The sequence below is a fragment of the Geospiza fortis genome, unplaced genomic scaffold (genome assembly GCF_000277835.1).
Source record: "Geospiza fortis unplaced genomic scaffold, GeoFor_1.0 scaffold5, whole genome shotgun sequence".
In the NCBI taxonomy this organism is placed as follows: Eukaryota; Metazoa; Chordata; class Aves; order Passeriformes; family Thraupidae; genus Geospiza; species Geospiza fortis.
In genome coordinates, this window is record NW_005054421.1 from 2,210,213 (window position 1) to 2,232,772 (window position 22,560).

Consider the following 22,560-nt stretch of genomic DNA (forward strand, 5'->3'; position numbering starts at 1 on the left):
CAGGAGAGGCCTGAGCCAGTCCTGTGTCCCTGGAACGCTTGGACAGGATGGGTTCATGTCAAATAAGCTGGAGGTGGACAAAAGGCAGATGGGAAGACGAGGAGGAAAGTGGGAAGGTGCAGAGCTGGGGAAGGTGGGCAGCACCTCCCGACTGTCCTTGCAGGAAAACAACCTTCTCCATGCTCTTAGCACACAGCTGGGAGGCAGCCCCAGGCCCCTCATGTCACATCCTGCTCTGCCCGCTCTGCCATGGATGCCAAAGGAGCAGGAAGTGTCACTGCTGGCGTGACACCCCTGTGCTGCAAGGTGACAGCGTGCTGGAGCTGCAGCCACACCACCAAGGACCATTATTTTTTCCAGCAGAAAGGTTGAAGTATTTTTGGCAGAGCTCTAATTTTAAACCGTTTCTGTTTCACGCTGCTCCGCGCCGGCAGTTCCCACCTCGAGACCAGCACAAGCAGGGTGGGCATGGACATTCAACAGCGTGAGGTACTGATCCCAGGGCATCCTGGCATCCACCACGAGGTGCCAGACATCCTGCACCCTCACCAGTGCCACCACACCCAGGGTCTTGGTGCAGGCTGGCTCAGCCTCCTCGTGCCCACGGAAAGAACCGATGGCCACAAGTCCCACCCTGGCACGAAGCTGGTGCTGCCTCTTCCTGCTCTTCCAGAGCAGCCACATCCTCCCAGCACCAGCCTGAAGGGGCAGGATGAAGCCTTGCTTGCCAGCCACCACTGCTTGTCCCAGCAGTGGGCCAGAAAAGCTGGGCAGAAAGTCCCGTGAGTCCTTCCATGGCCACTGCCCAGGTAACTCCTGGGGTCAAACCAGCAGCTCCAGCACCCAGACATGCCCCAGAGGGGCTGCCTCCCGTCCTACAGAGCAAACCTGTGGTGTGAAGAGCTACCAAAAGCACCCAAAACACTCACCCCAGCACTTCCAGCCCCTGGCATTCTGCTGCCCATCCCTCAGTGCACGCTTTGGGAATGCAGGGGGTGGCACAAACCTCTGTGGGTGCTGCCTGAACTGGGGAACCCAGCTCCTCCTGGAAACGGGAGCCAACACCCCGTGGCACTGCCCTCCACCACCAGGCTCTGTAGGTGCTGTGAGAGAACTGCTGGTGTCCCAGCAGCCATCCATGCCTGATCCCACACAGCTCCTGGAGGTGTTACCAGCGATGGCCGCTTCTCACCTGCCTCTGCCTCCCTTCCTTCCCTCCTCTTCTCCCCTCCAGCAACAGGCAGGCAGGACAGCAGGGCTCCACAGCTCATCCAGATCACAGCAGCCAGTGGGAGGGATGCTTGGCTGAGAAGGGCTGGTGGCACTGGGAATTTCCCCAGGGCTGCCAATGGGAACGGTACCTTTCGGAAGCGAGGGGGAGCACGCTGGCTCCTTCTAGGTGTGGGGGGCTGTGCCACCTGCCCTGTGCCTGCAGCAGCTGAGGGACAGCTCAGGGAAGCTGCAGAGATGAGGAGGGAGCAGATTCCCTGTGGTGGCAATTCCCTACGGAGAGGTAGCGTGAAAGGAAGGGGGGCAGGGGCTGCCTGCTAGCGAGGGAGCGAGACGTGAGCGAGGTACATTTGTAGCTCCTCAGAAAGACACCCAGCATGAGGCTGTACACTGCTCTGGGCTTGGTTTGTGGGGTGGTGGTGGTGGATTTTTGCTTTTCCTCCTTAAAATCCTTCTACCTTGGGTGGGAAGCGGGGAGGGGAAGGGAGCGGTGTTGTGGCGGTGGCAGGGAGGGGGAGAGCGGCTTCTACCCAGAAAAGAAAGGGAAGAGAGTATAAAGAAGTGTCCAGATTGGCTGAAAAAAGCATCCCGACGAAGAGAAGAGAAGGAGTCTTCTTGTGTGTGCTGATTGGGTTCACCTCCAGTCTGACTGCTGCGGTGTTAGGAGAGGCCCCCTCCTCTCCCGCCCCCGCCGGGGCCGGCTCAGCCAGGGATGCAATTTGCTGGGAGATCAGTTGGAGGTATCAGAGTGAACGCTGCCAGGGCCTTCTGTGGGGGAGGTCACCGACGATGGGGTAGTAGCGTCTTGCCAACCTCCATTAGCCTGAAGGGAGGGACACACACACACACACGGACATCAGTCACCCCACGGCACAGCACAAGCAGCCCTACCCACTGCACCCATCCACCTCGGATCCGCCCCCTTCTCCCTCAGCTGGGACCGGTGTAGGGGGCAAAGATGTCCCCTCTGACTCCCCCATCCCACCCCAGACCATAGGGCTGCATCAGGCTCCATCACAGGGCAGAAACATTTCTGTTGAAAACAGATTTTGATAAACTGCAACTGCTCACAGAAAGCTCATCCCTTAAAAAAAAACCCAGTGTATTTCTCCAGAACCCTGAGCTCTGGTTGTTTGGGCTTTTTTAACTCCTGATTATAACTCTTCCTCATATGGAAGAAAAAAATAGCAAACAGAATGAGTAGCCTGAATGTTATCTGAACCCAAGTGCTGTGAATATGCAGAACAAGCAGTGGGTCCCATGGAACTGCTGAGCCGTGCTGTGTCCCCCAGAAAAGCTCCACATCCCCGCCTCATCCAGGGAAACAGAGCCACAGAGGTGCCAACACTATATCCCATCTGAGGGTTCATGCAGCAAACCACGGCACACAGCTTGTTTCTTCTCCTAAAACCAGATGCAGAGCCAAATTCTCCAGGAGCTCCAGAGCTGAGCTCTGGAGGGCCCCGGCTGCCGCGGGCAGGAGCCGGCAGCGCGCAGAAGCTGCTCCTCTGCTGCTGCCATCCCCTCTGGAGAGGAGCAGATGTCGCACCCAACCTCCTCTGCTTGCTCTGACATTGATTCAGTGCTCGGCAAATTAATCCTTCCCCATCTCTGCCCGAGCTCCAGTTGGCAGCAGTGCCTGTCCTGCTTTAGGCACGCCCGGGCTGCCTTGCCCACTGTGCCTGCCTGGCCTGTCCCACTGCCCGCTGCATCCTCCAGTGCTGGCCCTGCCAGCTGGGACCCTGCACACCCCACAGGGCTCAGGGGAGGAAATCTCCCCACCCCAGTGATACCTTAGGTTTTAAGTGTTTCTGTTCTGTTTTGGTGTGCAGCTTTCAGTTTTATATTCAGTGTTACTGGGACCTTTTCACAGGGCGGTGAAGACAAAACAATCCTGTTCTAGCTGGAGACTCAAGGACAATCTCCTCAAACTTCAGGCCCAAAGCATAAACAATGTGAGAAGAGGAGGGTGGGCAAGCAAGCAAGGAGGATGAAACTTCATAATTTGAAGCTATTAATTAGACAGTTAACTCCTATGTGCAAATGGACTAAAACTTATAAAAATGTGAGATCTTGTCACCAAGCCCTCTTTTGCTTCCATCTTGGAGCCATCTGGGTACTGCCAGGGTATGGCCTTTGAAGGCACTTCAATAAATACCCACTTCATTCCTCTTAACTCCATCCAGCCTCTGCTCCAGCTCCTTAAGGCACCACTGAGGTGCTGCTGCCCAGCCCCTGCCTGCCTGAGCGGCTGCTGTGCTGTGAGCAAAGAGCTGGCAGGCAGGAGAAGCCACGTTTGAGGAGTCACACCACCTCCCAGCAGGACACACACAAAGCAAACAGGACAAGAGGTGTGTGCACACCCCTTGCTGTGCCCTTGTGCTCTTCCATACCTGCATGGCAGCAAAGGGGCTCAGAAAACAGCAGGGAAAGCAGGAATCACGACCTCAGCTCGCTCACAGGTTAGCAAACCCACTCCGCTCCACCTCGGGTGCAAGTGTGACACCAAACGATGCCCAAGCATCACCAGCCCCGTGTACCCCATGCCCACTGCCCCCAGCAGCTCCCACCCAGAGCCAGGCCCTGACCCAGCATCCCTGCGCTCCCCAGGAGGCAATACCCACCCTTACACATCTTGGACTGCTGCAAGAGGCAGCAATTACTGTAGATTATCAGCCCGACAATGACAGGCCGCGTAAAGAGAGACACAGAGCCAACTCCGCCGCCCCGAGACTGGCATATTCAAGTACACTTAGGACATTAATAGCAATTTACGTGCCATCAGTGAGAGAGAACCACAATAGCTGTGCTGGCAGCCTCTTATTACCAAGCCTGTTATTTGTTGGAGTTACAAGCTATAATCACAACAGAAACTTTCAAAACCCTTATCTTGCGTGACGCACCAAATCTATTTCAGAGCCGTAATTGCTATGTCACCGGAGAGTTTGCTGCTTAATGCACTCAGATGCCATTTAGTGTTTGCAGGGTCGTTACAGGAGCAGGAGGGGGGAGAGGAGAGCAGTGGGGGCTTGGGGAGGAGCAGGGCTCTGGCCCTATTGTGCTCAACTATTTTTAACCTTTTTCTTTTTTGCCTGCCAGCCACAGAAGCAATCGAGCGGCGGCTTCACATTCAGCACCCAAAATCCTTGGGAGGTACTGCAGATTGGGAATGAGCCTTCCTGTGCTTCAGGAATTTGGGTGGCTGAGCACAACCTCGGTTGCATCCAGTGGGAAGCCAAGGGGATGCTGGGGAGAAGCCAGTGTGGCCTGGGAAGGCCCTAAGTTGTGAGTCAAGTGATAGAAAGGAGGACCCAAGGTTGGCTCTGACATCTTGACGCCATCCTTTGGTATGGAAAAGTCCTCCATGAGGAGGCTGTATGCTTCCCCAGGCAGAGGGCATGCAGGAACCATCCCCGCTCATCCTGGAGTTCACTCCATGGCTGCATGGACCAAGCCACATGTGGGATCCATCCAGTTCCACCCAGATGGCTCTACCTCCTCCAAGCAAGGAGATCTCCTGGGGTTTGACTGTAGTAAATCAGTTGGGATCTCCCTCAAAGACAAGGGAGTCTTTTGAGGAGGCTGCTCCTCCTTGCAGAGCCCCTGCACATGGCTGTGACTTCTTCAGGAGGGGCAGATGCCAAAGACAGAGCAGTGGTCTCCAGGACATCTCTTCAGATGTCACCTTCTGGTGCCAAAGCACAGGCAAAGCCTTGGGGACTGTCCAAATATGGAGCCCCAGTGAAAGACTCCTGAAGCAACTGGTTTTGATGCCCAATTCCACAGGTCTCAGCATTTTTGTCACCTCCAGCAAGTCTGGCTGGCCCCCTGCCCAGGCCTCCTGCATGGGGCTGGGAGACGAATTCTGCCAATTTCTAAAGACTCCTTCTGCTTAGCAAGGAGGCTGTCTCAGCACCCCACCTCCTGTGACCAAATCCTTGTCCCCCCAACAATGGCACAGGGTGTCAGAACAGCTTCCAAACACACCAGTTACCAGCCAGTCTGACAGAGCAGCCTCAATGCCTTTTCAGACCTCTCAGCTCCTAAGAGCTTTGTCAGGGTCTCCTTACAATATGCACTGAAGGTCTTATCACATGCCAGAGAATCCAGCCTGGTCATGGCCAGGCATCCCTGGTGATCAGAACACACCAAGGCACCCCTTATGGATGGAGCCTGTGCACTGAAACCCTGCCAGACCAACTTCCACATCCCAGCTGGTGGTCAGGACCATAAACCAAAACTTGACCATGATGGTGAACTGCAGCTGGCTGAGGAACAGAGCAACAACTTTTTTCCCCAAGACTCAACTTTTTAGAGCAAAAGATCTCAGGTCAAATAAAGAGCTCTCAGCTTTTTTCTGTACCAATCCTTGCTGACAAGAGTGGATCCAAAACTCCCTGTCACACCCTGCCACTGGCCACCACCATCCAGGTCACACACTGCTCTGTGAACAGGCACAGGTCTGCACAGCAGCAGTTTTAAATCAAAACCTTCACTTTCTCTGATGAACTTGAGAAACAGCTCATCTACATGTTTAAATCATCTGTAAATTAAATTAAATCCAAAACCAAATTTCTGAAAGGCTTTGAGATGACTGTAGTTCACTCATTCAGTAGCATATGGGGGAAGTAGAACACTTGGTGGATTTACAGCCATAGGGCAGTGGCAGGAAAGCTGATGTTTTGGGGTAGGACACTCCAGGACTGTGGCAATAAACATCCAACTTCTACTGGAACCCAACAGAACCTGAGCTTTCCTAAATGCTTTGAAATCCCTGCTCTTGGGGGACCTCCTGGATACACATGTGGACCTCCATGAACAAACACTGTCCAGACAGCCCAGACATTTAACAACTCTCACCTCAGGGTGCAAAACCCTCAAAACAGCCTCAAAGTTTGCCTTTAAAAGGAGTGGCTCAAACCCCCAAACGGATTTAACATTTAACAAATCTCACCTCATGGCGCAACACCCTACAGCCTCCAAGTCTGCCAAAAGGGGTGGCTCACACCCCAAACCTCCCGAAAGGAGGGGAGGTCTCTCCTTCTTCTCAGTGTGACCCAAGGCTGGGTAACCACAGGACAGCTCCTCCACTGTCAGTGTCCCCATCCCTTGCTGGGAGCGGTGCTGTCCCCACCTGTGCAGGAGAAGGCTCAGCTCTGTCTCTGCCTCAGCCGTGGGTCACAGCGCTGGTGATGGCTGGGACATTGCCCATTATCCTGCTAACGATGCAGAACCGGCTCCAGCCCTTCCCGCCCTCGGAGCAGCCTGTCAGCCACAGCAGCACAGCCTCCCAGGGAACTGGGCTGTGGGTAGATCCCTCTTCTCAGCTGTCACGACTTACACGCATTTAAAAATTCATCCTCCACCAAGGAAGGCAAACCCCGAGCGCTGTCTCTCCTGCCAAGGTTTCCAGCAGTGGAGCTGGGCAACCTGCCGCTGACTGCCCGCTGCTGACGGGCTCCAGGGATGGCTTAACCTGAGCCCCGTGCAGACATCACTGTGACAGGGCTCCTGACTGGGTTTCGGCTCATCTCCTCCCAGCAGCTCACGGGGACGCTCGGGTGATGTGGGGACGGCAGCTTTCTGTGTCACAGCTCTGCTCCGCGTTCCTCCTCGCCATGGAAGGGTTCAGGGAAAGGCAGGGAAGCCCTCCCTGCCTGTTGGACACGGTCACCCTGCCTGCACCGAGGAGATCCCCAGCACCAATGCTTCCAAAGGGGCAGCCACACCTCAGGGTGCACAAACTGGGACCTCAATGGATGGGAAGACATTAAGTGACATCCTGGTTGGGATACAGGGGAAACAAACAGGCAATCCAGAAGGTGCTTCCTAAACTGCTCGGCTCTGGACTCCCTGCCTCATTCCCCATGCCTACCACAGCTTTGTGGGGAATTGAGGAGTCACCCACATGGTGCAGTCCCTTTGCCAACCTGCCCCTCTCTTGACATCATCCAGAATGGGTCCATTTGGGCTCCTGCCCTCCCTGAAAACCAGCCAGAGAAGACAACAGATGCCGAACATGCCAGGTCCCCGTTTGGGATGCACAGAGGGAACTGCCAAGCCCCTGCCACTCTCAGTTCACCAGTTCTCATTGCTACTCATGGGAATGTTGGTTCTCCCACAGAGAACCACAGCCAGAAACACCAGCCCAGCTCTCCTTGTCCTGTTCAGCTTTTGAGTTTTTGCTCTCTCTTCCTTCTCCTCTCCCCAATCACCCCCTCCCTGCCTCACAATCCCCGGGAGCAACTCTCCCCCCCCTCCAAATTTTGGCTTAACCCAGCCCACTGTTATTTTCCAAGCCAAATGCAACTGTAATCAGCTCAGCCTCTTTCCTTGGGGGTATTTTAATTTATACAAAAGTATCATCTCTTATCATGATCAGCCTGCGATTCATTTACTCTCCAAGTATTAAAAAGCCAGAAAGGGAATAAATTCAGCACACGGAGAAATTAATGCGGAACGATAGGCTCTTTCATGTGGCATTTCCAAGTGCCGTTTTTGCAAGGGGCTTATGTAATGAGACATAATTATCTGCACATGTTCAATTACATTACTTCACAAATCCTCCCTGCCTCTGCCTCCTGACGTCAAGCCGCCCACTAAGCCCCGGCGCCCGCAGGAGAGGGGAGCAGAGCCCCCCGTCCCAGGGCACCCCTCTCTGCATGCTGGTGGTGGCTGTCCTGCAAGATGGTCACACGCCAGGTGACAACGGCCCAGTGCACTGCAGAGTGATGGGACTGGCTGGTGATGGCACCGTGCTGGGGCCACCACCATCCCACCCAGAGGATCATCACCTCTCTGACCAGTTCAAGGCTATCTCAACCATCGGCGTCCCCATGTCCAGGGCCAGCTGTCTCCTCCTCTGTGCCACCCTGGACACCGCTGCCACCACCCACTCAGCGCTCGCAGCCTCCTTTTCCAGGCTGCCCTCCTCTCCCAGCTTGCTGTCACTGCTGCTGAGAGGGTGGACGATTGATCTGAGAAATGAAGTTGGATTGCTGTCCCGAATCTACACTGGGTTCTCCTTGTGTGTGTCTGATCGATTTCCCCCTGTGCGACACAGCTTGTCGCTACGAATTTTCATGCTAGTCAGAACCCGCCAGCGCACCCAAGAACAAGGAGAAGATGCTCCAGAGACCGCCCTCCCCCTCGCATCCTCCCCCAGCCCGCTTGGGCGAGGTTTCCTTGGGTTGACGCTGGTTGGCTTTGCAGGCTTTTTTCCTCCTTTTATTCGCAACCTCCATCGCCGCCAAGCCCGCATCGCTGCCGCGCTCTCGGACCCTGGCCAGGGATGGGTTATTTTTAACCATCCAGGGTGGTGCCACCAGCATGGAGCCACCTTGTTTGCGGTGACATTGCCCACCACGGCTACGGGAGGTGTCACCTGTTTAGCAGCTCCGTGCGTGGCCGCAGGTGGCGGGGGGACGCTGATGGGCTGTGACAGTGCGAGACGCCAGCTGCCTGCGCGCTGCCTGCCCCGGCACCGCCACTTTTTTTGTGGGCAAAGCTGCGCCGCTGGCGTGACCGATACTGAAGCAATAAACTAGGTGACCGTAAAAGCAAAGACAAGTCCTACTAAGTGGCATTCTGAGCCCTATGGCTTTGAAATAATTGGTAGTGAGAGAACAAAAATGATAAAAAACAAAAAACAAACAACCCAAAAGACCAGAACCCGAGCCTGTTTTTTTTTCTTACACTGATGCCCTGCGGACTATACATCTGACTTGCTGCGAGTCCGTCACTGTATCCTCCTGTCTGGCTGATAACATGGCGAAGGGTATCCACCTAAACAGACCAACAACAACAAAGACACGAATTAGAGGGAAGGAAAGGTAAGTGGCCAAAGCTGCTTCCGTTCATCTTTGGCAAGATAAAAGCAAACAAACACAAATAACAATGATCGCGGTCACCATCGTAATAAAAATAAAGGTGGACATTCGAAGAGGGATCAAAGAGAGCCGCAGCTGGTCTTGTGGAGAGAAATGAGCCAGAGGACCTCTCCTGCCTCCCTCACCATCCTCTGCCTGCCCCAGCAGCCCTGTCACACTCTCCTTGGTCCCATGTCCTTTGACAGAAAGAGTGGGGAGGGAGAACAGCATGACAAGTGCGGGGTGGCATCTCCTGGAGCACACTGTTGCAGCCATCTCCAGCATCGTGCTCAAGGACCCACCTTCCTACCCCTACCCCTTCCACCCCGACCCCAAGCACTGCTCACGGCAGCAGAAGGAGATCTTTGGAGTTGGCTGAGCGCCTCCACTGTGGAGGGCCCCGAAAGGAAATATACCTACCACGGCAAAGGCACCAGCAGCTCTCCTCTGGGTGCCCCGTTCCTCTCCCTCACACCCCAGCCCAGCCCCAGCGGTGGCACACGTGGTGAGCACGTCTCATTGCCCATGATGATGTGTGCTCCACGTCCAGCCCCAGGGGGAGCAGCCTCAGCTCTAGAGAGTTCTCCTCGCCCAATGCAGAAGTGTCAGAGTGGCTGTCGTCTCTCAGCACAGAGCAGAGCCTTAGATGCCAGAGAGGGGACTCGTGGCATATCTGGACATCGGATGGGAAGTGGGAGATCTGAATGAGATCCTGGCTATTTTAAATTCTTTCTTTTTGCCCCAAGCATGTTTCAGCATTGCTGCTCAAAGCTCCCTTGCTCTCTCCTCCTGGCATGTACAGGGGTGGTGTGAGTGCCTGTGCTTTGGGGAGGTGGGGAGATGGTCAAGGGTGGCTTTTAATTATAAAAAAATAAATTTAAAAAAATTATCTACATATTTGAACATTTATTGCCTTTCAGCAGACACCTAGTTTGGCATCAAAGGAGTAAGTGGAAGTCTTGGAAAACGAGACACCAGTCCAAACATCTGGCCCATTCCCTTGGAAGAATAAAGCAAGCAGAACCTAAACCTGAGCTGCTTTTGTTTGACTTTGTGCCTGTTCTTCTACACCTTCTCTCCTCCTAGTACGACTATCAAGCCAGAGCCAAATGCATTCACAAAGTGTGGGCAAGTCTCCTCAAGACCATGGTTGTTGGTTTGGTTGGGTGTTTGGTTTTGGTTTCTTTTGGATTGTTTTTTGGTTTGTATTTTTTTCTTTTTTTTCTTTTGGTGGTTGTTCCTGTTGCCTTTTTTTTTTTCTTTTTTGGTTGGTTGGTTGGTTTTTTTGGTTTGGTTTGCCTTTTTTTTTAAGCGTTGGTTGGTTGATTTGTGCTGGTTGAGATTTGCTCTTTTCAGACGGGAGGGAGAAGTGCCAATACAACCAAAGGCTCCTCCAACACTAATGCATTCACTGGCAGTACATCGGATGGGTCCCTACCTGTGACTGCACGTTGGCTCCAACCTGGGCCCCTTGGTAAGAATCCCCATTGAGAGACTGCACGCTCATGAACAAATCTCCAGAGTTTGACATGTTAAAAGAACTGGAAGAACCTGGAAAGGAAAGAGTTAGGCACCTGAATCACAGAAAGGAAAAAGATCCACCCCATGACTCTCAGCCAAGAGGAAGGAACGACATGCAAAGCAACCACAAAAACAAAAACACACAGTCAGGTTAGTAGTATGAAGAACAGAGCAAGCAAAAAAAAAAAAAAAAAGGATGCACTTTTGAGGTTATTCAAAGCCACATGTTGTTACAGCTCAATGCCAAGAACATTCTTCAACAGCTCCTCAGCTGGAGGAAGGATTCTTCATGCTTTTGACTGAGACAAACAAAATACAGCCTGGAGGACTCTGACAGCATCAGAATCCTTCAGACAGCTCTGAAGGACCCCAGTTGTTGGAGGTGTCCACCCAGAAGACTGTACTAGAGACCAGAATTATCCAGACAAGCCCTGCTATCAAGAGCAGAAGCCTTTGCAGCAGGTGAACCAAGCCCATGCTGAGAAGCTCAGACAGGGTGGGTAATTCTAGCCCGTACTGCTCCCTGCAGGGTGAGACATCCAGAGCCCACCCAGCCCCACGGCTGGAGCTTTGGCTGAGCCACGTGGGGCTCTGTGAGGGAGTGGTGCATGGGGTTTGCCTTCGGGACATCAGGAACCCATCACTGGTGGGAACTGCAGAGCACCAGGAGAAAAGGCTCACAAAAATGAGAAGGCATCTGGGTTAAACTCCCAGTGCCCATCACGCTGGCAGAAGCCTTTTGCTGTGAGAGAACACAAGGGTGTCACAGCCTTCCTGGGCCAGCTGCCCCAGAAGAACAAGCTCTGGAAGCAAATTCCCCACTGCATGCACCAGCCATCAGTGTTACGCTACAAAATTGTAACAGTGAAGACAACTGGGTGGGATCAGGAGAAAAAAAATCATAAATGAAAAGAAAAAATAAATCCTGCCTTTGCAGAAATAAAAGTTTTATGCCTCCAGCTTTGAGAGATATCTGAGCACCTCCTCAACCATTAAACAGAAGAAACAAACCCATCATGTAACTGTAAGGCAGGGAAGGCAGCAAGGGGGTTAAAAATAAATAAAAAGGTTTTATGGGATTATTTCAGAATTTATCGTGCAGATCAGCGCGTTAAGTGTGAGACAGCTCAACGTGCAAGGTTTAGTTATACATGACGTTAGCCTTGGAAAGGAGAGACTTCAGGGGCCCAGGTCAGCTATGCTTTCAGCTCCAGTCCCAAATATACTCTCATCATCTACACTGCCATTTCCAGCTTGGAACACTGGCAACCACAGTCCTGGTGGAATTGCCCAACTATGGCTCATGTGCATGCTCTGAGAAATGCCTGGCAATCCCCCTCCCTTTGCTGGGCAGGGAAGAAACCCACCTCTGACAGAGGTCAGGGAGCAGGTGGGAGACCTATGCTGGAGACTTTATATCCATTACATTCTCTGCTGCTCTCTTAGTGACCAGCTCTTTTGTCAGGTGCTGGCAGTTCTCAGAATCCAAGGAAAGCAGAAACATCACTGCTAAATACAACACCCAAGACAGCCCAGAGAAAGACTCATCTTGAGCACAGTGAGTCTTGGATCAGGACCCTCCCACTGGTGCTCTGTGAAGCCAGGAATAGCTCATTGTCTGTGCTCACTGTCAACCTGCCCAACCTGTTCCAGAGAGCAATCCCACAGCGCTGCGTAAAATAACCGGGACTAGTCAGGAGGCAGCTGTAACCATCACCTCCTCTGCTCAGCTGGCAAAGGGCTCCTGTCACTTCCCAACCTCTCAGGTAACTTGCCACTTTGAAGGCAAGAAACCTAGAGAAATGAGCTGGCAGACTGGGGCCAGCCCACCCTGACAGTGCTCAACTTTTAAGTGTGAACATGGGCACGTTTCACACACACAAAGATGCTTCCGACCCCATTTTCTGCTGCTGAGAACCAAAAGACTCTGCAGCTACCACTCACAAGACGCAGAGAATATTTCCCTCCTCTTGAAGTGAGCAGAAATCTTTGAGATCACACAAATAATCAGTGGCAGAGCTGCAGAGAGGACTCTGGAATCCCTAAGCACCCGACATGGCACTGCTATCACTCTGCCCCCAGCTGAGCAACATTTCATCCCACCTTCCCCTACCAAAAGAAAATTACAACAACAATAACAAATAAAAATGCCATAAACTTAACTGATATTTTATTGAAACTTAACAAACCTGGCCATAAAATTGAGACTGGGAGGGAGGAAATAAAAATAAACAAACAGCCACAAACTCCAGTTCTGAAGAGCGACGGTGTCTTGGAAATCATGAGGAGCGCTGGAAATGTCACTTACAAGATATACACTGCTATTGGCAAAGGGTGTTTTCACAATATATGTGCATATCTAAACAGTAAATATGTCTTGCTGCTGATGTGGATGCAGAGATAAATATGCGCATAGCAATGGCCCCTATGTATGGATGCATTTGGATCAGAGCTGTAATTGCAGAGCCCTCTGCACTGCCACGCTGCTGCTGCTTCAGCACTCGCTGTCTCTGCACTCACCACGCCCAAAATCACAGCAGCCCAAAGCCTGAGACACGGCTAAGAGGGGCTGATGCACCCAGATGGCAGAGGGGGCAGCAGTGTGAAGAGCCCTGAAAATTTAGACTCAGATATCCTCCACAGAGATAAGATCCAGGAATACAAGTCAAGTCCTTCCACTAGAGGAGGCCCCACTGTAAATCTAACCCGTCCCTCTGAAAGGCTCCTTTCCTGAATGCATCACAGGCTTTTTGGGTGGTTGTAATTTGGTCTGGGGTTCCTCAGGAGTTGAGAGGTCGTAAATGAGAGAAGCTCATCTTTGAGCTTCTCAATCCCAATTTTCCATTGCTCTTCACGTTTTTGAAAATGTGAGTCCAGGAGGAAAGTGCTCTGATCTTGATGTGGAAGTCCCTGGAATTATTGTGGGTAGATAAAAAAACCTATCAGAAAACCCATGGTTGCAGCAGCGTGGAAGAGTGTTTCATCTTCAGCATCCAGACATCTTTTTAAAGACAAGATTTATCCCCACCATTCCTTGGTGTTGAGTTTCTATCAGCACCAGCTTTAGAAAGAGTGCTGGAAATGTCTGAGCAAACTCTGGCAGTCAAATCTTGCCCTGGGTGAAAGCCTCCATTAAAAAATGCCTTCTAAGAGATTTCTTCCACCCCTAACACCTCTGATGAGCAAAGCCCACCTCAATTTTGCCTCTATTTCAAAAGTCTTCACAAACGTGACCACAGGCATTTCTTGAACCACTTTTCCAGCTCTTCAGAGAGCTTCTTCTCCAGCTTCTCTGATGTCTTCTGTGTTCTGACAGTCTCAACTTCCACCTCCAATTCTCCAGGACCTCTAGTAAGTACTTTTCTCTAAAGTATCTGACAATTCAAATGGCACCACGAATAAACAAACAGGGTAATGGTGTTCACAGGAGCTGAAATCAAGCCATCCTCATCTGCTGCCTCATTCCACCTCCACCAACAAGAGAGATCCAGCTGAACCTCTGAGGTGACTTTGGTCATGTCTACAAGATTCCTAGTTGAAGTCAACAGGATTCACACACATGCATTGAGAGCACAAGATTTACGCCTCCTATGACTTTTTGTGATGCCTGTGCTGTGGCCAAAAATGAGGGAAGAATGTGGTGATGGACTGTGTAGCTCCTTAGCTGGACAAAGCCACAGTGCAGGTCCAAAAGCCAGGGATGATGCAGTAGGATATTTGTTCTTTTTCACTCGCCAAACACTGAGGACAGAGAAGGCATGACCAGAACAGTGGAGTCCTCTCCAGTGGTGTGTTCTGCACACAAATGGAGGAAGGCAGAGAAGACACCTATGCCTGATGACGTACATTTCCAAGCAGCAGCTTCACAAGAAGATTTTTACAAAACAAAAGGATGAGCAGGTAAAAAAAAAAACATCTCAGGACAATTTTGGCTGCCCTGCATTCAAGATTTCACTGGATGCCATCACCTGTGCGTGGCCCTTGAGGAATCCAGCTGGCAAAAGTCTCTGCCCACATAAAACAGCTTTCATTTGCCATGTGGTTTCTGTGCTGAGATTGTCCAGGAAATCAAAGTGAGGATGGGGAGTTGTTAGCCCAAATGAGCCAGACTTCTCAGCTTATTTGAACATCTGGCCGATAAAGCCCAGCCGCGTGATTCCGGATGAAAAGGTGTTTGACATTCAGGCCTGGGTGACTGAGGATGGGGGACCCTGCTCTCAAGCTGCCAGATGGCCAGACAGATGCAATCCTTGCCCTTGTCAATGTGTGGCCAATCTCTTTGACTGACTGTAGCCATTCACTGATCTCCAGTAACATGGGCATCAATGAGGGAACAGATGGGCCTGCGTGGCCACAGCAGAAATGAATTTAGCTCCTGTCCCAGGTCCCACTGCATCCAGTTCCACCTCCTCTTCCAACATCACAGCCCTCCAGGGACTGCACTGCTGGTTATTTCTTTCTCATGACCTGTCCTCTGCTTACTTTCTTTCCACACGTATTTCTTTCCTATAATGTATTTAAACCAGGAAGTCCTACAAATTCCCAGGAAGTCCTACCTTTGTTCAGGCTACTTCCTCACTAAAGTCTCAGCCAATGATCTGGGAACAGAAAGAAGTCCACAGTGTAAAAGGAGAGGCATTGGCCATCTTCATCTCTTCATCGGCTTCCATGATCCTCCCTGGAGAATTCAGCACATCTGATGGCTCATGGTCCTGGACACAATTGTCCCAGTCTTTCTCAGACAGGTATTTCAGACCCAGCACGTGCAGGTTTGCTTCCTCCTGCTAGGACCTACAGGACAACTTGAAGCAGGGGAGATCACACGATGCCCTCAGGACATGTTTTTGTCCCAAATGTGACCATGCAGGGATGCTCAACTTAGCTGTTACATCTGTGTGGTTCAGCTGGGAGGATCTCAACTGTCAGGAGATAAAAATCCCACACAATTCCAGCTGTCTTCTCAGGAAAGGACCTACAAGGACACCCAAACCCACCACCTCTGCAAGCTGACCCAGAGCACCCGGGGCCTCCCTGCTGCTGCAGCATTACAGGCAGGGTGTGGGACCAGGGCCAGGTTAGGAACACTTTAAGCAGAAGAAGGATCTCTGTGGCCTGCAAGCTCCACTTTACTGCTTTAGCACCGCTGACACTTCAGGCACGCAAAAAGAGGTCAATGACTCCAGACTGCAGACAAGTGAGCCACAAAGAGGACCCAGGAGCTCAAGTTTTCCCTGTTAATAACAGGACTGTTTGTCCTTTCTTGAAAGAGCAGTGTTACCCAGGGATTATCTCAGCTGTTTACTGCGGGGCACTGGCCAATTTATCTCTGAAACAACCGCGTTACTGCCTGTGGGGAAGGCGAGGAAACAGCCTTGCTCTGGAGCACTATTTAACCAGTCAGGCACTGAGGAAATGCTTTTTCTCCTATGTGCAGCCCAGATCCAAACCCACTCAGGCAATCTGAAGCTGTTCCCTTGCTATTCCAGACCTTTGGATCTGACTCCAGCTGAAGAAAGAGGAAAAGAAGGAAAGTGCATCTCTTTGGTCCAGACTGATGGGGGCTGCAGGACAGCATCACAGGCAGCAGGCCTCTCCCTCCACACACACAATTCTGCCCTCTCCAGCAGAATTCCCTCCAGCCTTTTTCTAAAGGGGGTGTTAACACCAGGAAAGCCCACCTGACCAGGTATTTAGTGTGAGCTCTTTGGAAAGAATGACATTTTTGAAAATGCAGTTAAATCTTCATCGGTTGAGAGACCGGGAGGGGAACAAAAATCCCCAAACCAAAAAGAATCAAACAAAACTCCAGCAAACTGTCTCTGCAGAGCTCTGCTGCATCCACCTAAGCCTGAGCAGACACTCCAGGGTGAAGAAGAGATTGTCCTGGCCAGAGACCATGTCACTGCTTCCTCCCTTTGTTTGACCCCTGGCTCTCAAATCCTCCAGAGCCAGGGGTGTTTCTGGAGTGGGATTCCTCTGATACCTGCAGATGCAGAGCTGTGCTCACTACAGAAGCATGTCCTGATGGCAGCCAGCATCTGCATGGCCTGTGTGACATCCTGCTGCTCACCATCCTCTCTGCTCCCTTCCTGCCTCTCTGACAACACCAAGCATCACATCCCTGGGGAAAGGCACCGTGAGCAAACACGCAGCTCAAAGGCTCAAGAGTGGCACATTCCCACTTTCCCTCCCACCCCTAAAAAGAAAACACAGATATTTGCAGGGATTACAAAGTATATGGCACCCCTGAAGTTAATTTTTTTCCCTCTCCTTGTAAACAAATCCCAATTTTCCATTGCTCTTGGATCCACAGCCCCTGATCGTTTTTGGGTTGGCCAACCCTGCAGCAGGCACCAGGCATGAACTGAGCATCATTCTCCAGCAGAGGAGTTGAAATCCGGGCAAAGTGCTCTGTGCCTTTGACTCTCAAAACAAACAAATGGAAACCACAGCAAATGGGAAGGAGGAGGGGAAAGGGAAGGGAACGACCCATGAATTTCTCTGGATTGCACTGACACAAAGGGAAAATAAAATTCACACAGAGCACACTCTTGCAGGTGATCCAGACACTGTCATGTGAGCAATCAAGAGAGATAACCACAACAGAAAGAAAATCAAAGGATAAAAATTTACCCAAAACAAGCCCCACAATGGCATGAGCTAGGACATCTCAGAAATGCTGTGGTTTGTCCATTAGGATCACTCATGCTTTCAGCCCCAGTGAAATAAAATCATTACACAATAATGTTTCTATTACTTTTTTTCTCCCTTCAAAGTGCAAGCAATCCCAGCCATGGTTTGTGGACCACTTTTCTGGTTTTGTGTTTACCATCCATGCATATAACCCCCACCACAGCACCACCAGTCACAAGGTATAATCACATCCTTTTTTCCAACAAAAAACAGAACAGAGAAGGGGAAGCGTGAAAAAAAGGAGAAAATAGGGAGAAGAAAGCAAAGAAAATAAAGTATCCCCCCCAAAAAAAATCCACCAAACGTTTTTTTTTTAAGACCACAAAAGTGAGCACAAAAAAATCCACCAAACCAAACCCATTTCCCTCTTTTGTTTTTTTTTAAGACCACAAAAGTGAGCAAACCAGACCCAGAGAATAAAAGCTGAAATAATCAAAAGGAGAAAACAAGAGAGAGACTAGAGAGAGAGGGGAGAACGAACAAAAAACTGAACACTGACAACCCAAAATAAAAGAAAAATCAAAACTAACCAGCTGAATTGGGAGTTGAGGGTGAGTTAGCCTGGCTTCCATGGGCTGACACGTTGGTAGCCGTGACAGCTGTTTTGGCAGCATAAATATTGGCTTCCTCTTGAAATTTACCTATGTTCTTCTTGTACCGGATTCTCTTATTTCCAAACCAGTTTGATACCTAGAGCGAGTTCAAGAGAACACAAGGACAAGTTAAAGTGTCAGCTCTGCCAAGTGCATACCTGGGTGAGGAAGGTGGATTAGTTCAGGCTAAGCAGTGTAGATTCTTTCCCCCCTCAGTTTTCCTAAGCACCTTCCACTCATGTGTGCCACACCAAGCTCAGGAAATGTGATGGGAGCCCCTTGGGAGCACTGGGTTTGTGTGGGTGTAGCTGGTTCTGCTACAGATGGGATGCTCCACAGGAACCACTAGGCCCACCCCACAAAAATCTTAAGATGGATTCAAAAAAACACAACAAAGTCAAATGATGCTCCACAGGAACCACCAGACCCACTCCACAAAAATCTCCAGATGGATTCAAACAACCACGACCAAGTCAAATGACCTCAAAGTTCTACAATTTGAGAACAGGTGCATGTAATTTTTATTTGCCTCCTCCTCAGTATCCCTTTGATGGGATAGATGCCCTGATTGATCAGAGAATTGACTGGGCCTGGCTGACACTCAGAATTGTCTCAGTATCAGCAAAGCTCTCTTCTGATCCATCTGAGGGGAATCGGGGCACAAAGCCAGAAGTGGATGCTCTTTGTCCAACTGAGCTTGGCTTTGCAAGGTTTAGCTGAGCCAGGAACTTCAGGGGAAGGATGGAGAAGGAGCACAGGACTTGTCCTAAAACCTAACTTTGGTCCCAGGAAAGAAGTGTGTGCCTTGGGAAGGGATGGAAGGTGTTTCCACTGTTTGCCCAGAGACATGCTGATGATATTCCTGTTCACTCGTGGGCACTACCTCACACTGAACTATTTCAGAGAAGACATGGGAAAGATTCAACCCCACAGCTCGAGAAGCAGCTCTCAGCTTCTCCTTCATCAGCACTGAACACAGAGAATCAGGGTAATGTCTTCCTATGTGCAGGTCTCTAAGCAGAAGACAACTTCCAGCCACTACTGACTTTCTTTGAGAGAGCTTATCAGGATAAAGGGAATGGGCAAATGAGGAGGATGCTGCAGCTCTCCTGAAAGGTTCCAACACTCCTAGGATTGCTTGGAGCTGCAATCTTGAGCTAGCAAGACCAACCCCTTCAGAAAGATTCCAAGGGCATTCTCCCTTTGCTTGCAGGTGAGCAAGTACATCAGTGCTTCCTCTTCCAAATAAACTGAGCAAGAGCCAAAGACACAGAACACAATAATGGATGTTCATCCTTTGAAGACCATGATTTCTTCCTTATCTCAGGCAAAGCTTGGGCTTGGAGTTGATAACTGAAACCCATAAGCTTTGATTCCTGTGCTTTCTATCTGCAGTGCTTATCAGAGCATCCAGCAGCTTCCACACAGAAGTGGCTTCATCCACCAATTTAATGGCTACTGAGCTACAGGTATCCAACCCTGCAGAGCAGGACAGAGAAAACATAACCTGCAGAGACTCAGATCAGCACCCAGCCCAGATCTGGGAGCCAACATTTTGATGGCACCACCAGGAGCTGGTGCTGTTGGCAAGGAGCTCCATTCCACCTCCTGGTCCAGCTTTGTCACTGATGACAATGTGCTCCTTCATGATCTTCCCACATGGACATCTCCTCATGACTGCTCTTCCCATCCTGGGTGAACCCTGAGCACCACAGGGCAAGAGGTTGGAATATCCAGCCACCACAACCTATTTGCATTTTAAAATCTGTGAAGCACCTGCCTAATCTGAACTCAGACTCTGAGTTCAGATCAGCTCTGCTCAGGACTTGCACACATTCATGGGACCTGTGCTCCCACTTAGTCCCAGCAAAACCAGACCTGGATGTGTGTTTGTTTCTGCCTTACTTGGATGAAGAAGGGAGGCAGATCCTGGAGACAGGCACAAAGCAGCCTTGACACAGCACGTTCAAAACCCCCTCCTAAGTGCAGCACTTCTGCGCATTTTGTCTTTGCAAAGGAGAAGATGTAAGTGTGAACAGATAAATTAGAAGTGAGAGGGGAAGCACTGGGACAGCTGGAGCTTTCCTTAAGCCAGTATGTGCTGTCTCCTGTGGGTAACTCTGGGAAGAAGCAACGTTTGGGTCTTCCAGCCCAGGGGAGGCAACTGGAGTCACTCAGCAGGCACTCAGCACGGTGATGACACCTTCCCCTGGATGCTGCTGCTCCTGCAGAAGGCAGACACGCTCCCACAAGGACACCAGATGCTGCTGCTGTCTGCAGTTTACTCAAGTGACGAGCAGGCACGTGCCTGGGGCTGGGAAGCAGCCCAAGGCAGGGAATGCCACGGGAGCCCAGAGGGGCTGCTAAGCTCATGTGAGGACAAGCCTACCACAGGCCACAAAGACTGGCTCTCAATCACACAGCCTGCTCCAGAAAGAGAGGAAATAAAGAAGGGCAGGCCTGAGCAATGTATGGCTGAACGTTTCAAGGGCTGGCTGTGCTCCTCACAAATCACAGCAGCTCCCAAGTCAAAGCTACTCCAGGAACTACGTGGCTTCCTTGAACATATGGAAATAATTCATTTTGTTGTTACTAACCACCAGGTTTCAAGGGATGTGCAAGTCAGGGAGATGTCATGATCTGCAGCACAAGGGTAACGACTGAGAGAAATGACCCTGAGAAATCCCACCCTCACTGAGCACAAACTGTACCTGCTGCACCCAGATCCTTCCCACCTGGACTTGTCCATTCTATCTTATCAAGCAAAACCTGCACAACTCTTCCTGATGCTTTTAATCTCCTGAAGAAAGGACTTTCAGCTCAAACAAGCTCTTCTTGCAGGCCAGGCCAGCACTAATTCCTTGAGGAGGCTTTACCCCTCTGGGTGCTGCCACATCATTTCTGTGTCGTCAACACCTTGGCTGCACACACAGCCCCATGGAGCCTTCATACCTCCTAAATCCACCCTCAGACTTTCCTTTTCCATCCATGGCTTCAATCTGCAAGTGCCACCTGCACTCCCACCCACTCTCACTAACCTGCACTAAACTGATTTAATGATTAAATGCTCAACACTGGACATGGCTGACTGCTCTGAGGTCTGGAATTCCCTTCCCCATGCCGAGGTTTCCCACTGGTCCAGGCTTTGAGCTCTCTCACCTGTGAGACTGTGATGCCACATTTCTTGGCTAGCTCTTCTTTGGCTTCCTCACTGGGATAAGGGTTGCTGAGATGGGAATAGAAATACTCATTCAGGATTTCCGTGGCTTGCTTGTTGAAGTTTCGTCTCTTCCGCCTTCACATGAAGAAAGAGTGGGAAACAGAAGGAAAAGGAAAGGGAATGAGCACCAGGGATCCAAAAATGGAATGCAATTTTAGATACTCTTGACTTTCCCACTTTCCTCCCTCCCCGCTCTGCTTGCATGGAGCGCAAGACTCACAGCCAGGAAGTTTCTGATCTGCCCCTTGCTGGTCACTGCTCTCTCAGCACCTCTCAAAGCAAGCAAGTCTCTGTCTCAAATTTATCACTGCATCCTCCAGCTCACAGCAGACTCTGAAAACTGGCATGCAGCTCCTCCACCTGGGAAGGTGACTCCTGACACCTGGCTGTCGTGACCAAAGACAGTGCTACTCTGCAAAGCTCTGTGCTGAGGAAGCAGAGCTGGATATATCCTTGGGGAAGTCTGTTCCATTCACACCTAGGCATTATTACCTGTCTGCCATCTCCTTCCTTGTACCCCTGGTGCGGCTGCCTCTCCTCCCCATAGCAAGCCACAGCCTGAGCTGCAGTCTGCACATAACCAGCTTGGGAAATGAAGTAATTTTACAGCAATTTGAAAATCTGGGACAATAAAAACAGTGGGAAAAGAATGGGAATCTAGGGGTGGGGCAGGATGGCCTGGAGGATAAACTTTCATTCCTAACTGAAGTGCACGTTTTCACCACAGAGGCTTGTTGCAATGTGCCACAGGATTTCCTTCTGCCACAGCAAAACCAGGATGTGCAATTCTCAGGGTACAGCTGGGAGCCTCACCCATGGATGGTCTGAACTGCAGTCCCCTCGCCTGCTGAGCCACAAACCACTAAGGGATAAAGAATTCACAGAATTCCCACAATGACTGGGTTGGAAGAGACCTTCAAGATCATCAAGTCCAACCCATGCCCTGACACCTCAACTAAACCCTGGCAAAAAAGAAGGCAAAAAGCCCCTCTGGCTCAATGTCCCTGACTGCAAGGCAAGATGGATTCTATTTGCCATCTGTACAGCAGTTGTCTTCTATTAAGTGGGCATTTTTCCTTATCTCTCCATACCCACCCCTCCCTCTGGGAGAGGGAACATCTGCTGATAAGAGGCTACTGAATGTCACTGCATGGCTGATAAGAACTACAGCATCCCATTGGGAGATGCTCCACCCAGAGGGAGGAGCCAAGGACTCCTAACTGGATATAATCTGGAGATTCTGGAACACCAGCACGGCTTCTGCACTGGATTTCCCAGAAGAACAGCAGCTGCCTCTTCCCCTGGATCTTCAGAGGCAGAGACTGCACCTTTCTCCAGGATCCCTGCTCCAGCAGAACCACCCCTGACACTGCAGGAGGGCTGAGCCACAATTCCAATGGCACTGCTGCCAGCACCCTGACCCACAGGGTGTCAG

At 50.9% G+C, this 22,560-nt stretch overlaps 1 protein-coding gene across 2 annotated transcripts in view; it reads right to left on the reverse strand.

The window, feature by feature from the left end:
* Nucleotides 1-103: 103 nt before the first annotated feature.
* Nucleotides 104-22,560, reverse strand: part of LOC102033563 (pre-B-cell leukemia transcription factor 1) — a 128,201-nt gene continuing 105,744 nt past the window's right edge. For both annotated transcript variants that reach the window (XM_005426728.3, XM_031061655.1), the window contains exons 5-9: nucleotides 21,065-21,200; nucleotides 17,843-18,002; nucleotides 10,537-10,649; nucleotides 8,926-9,015; nucleotides 104-2,053 (exon numbers count right to left, since the gene is read on the reverse strand). In XM_005426728.3, the coding sequence (XP_005426785.3) occupies nucleotides 1,961-2,053; nucleotides 8,926-9,015; nucleotides 10,537-10,649; nucleotides 17,843-18,002; nucleotides 21,065-21,200 (592 nt within the window). In that variant the 3' untranslated portion in view covers nucleotides 104-1,960. The remainder of the gene's footprint in view (nucleotides 2,054-8,925; nucleotides 9,016-10,536; nucleotides 10,650-17,842; nucleotides 18,003-21,064; nucleotides 21,201-22,560) is intronic.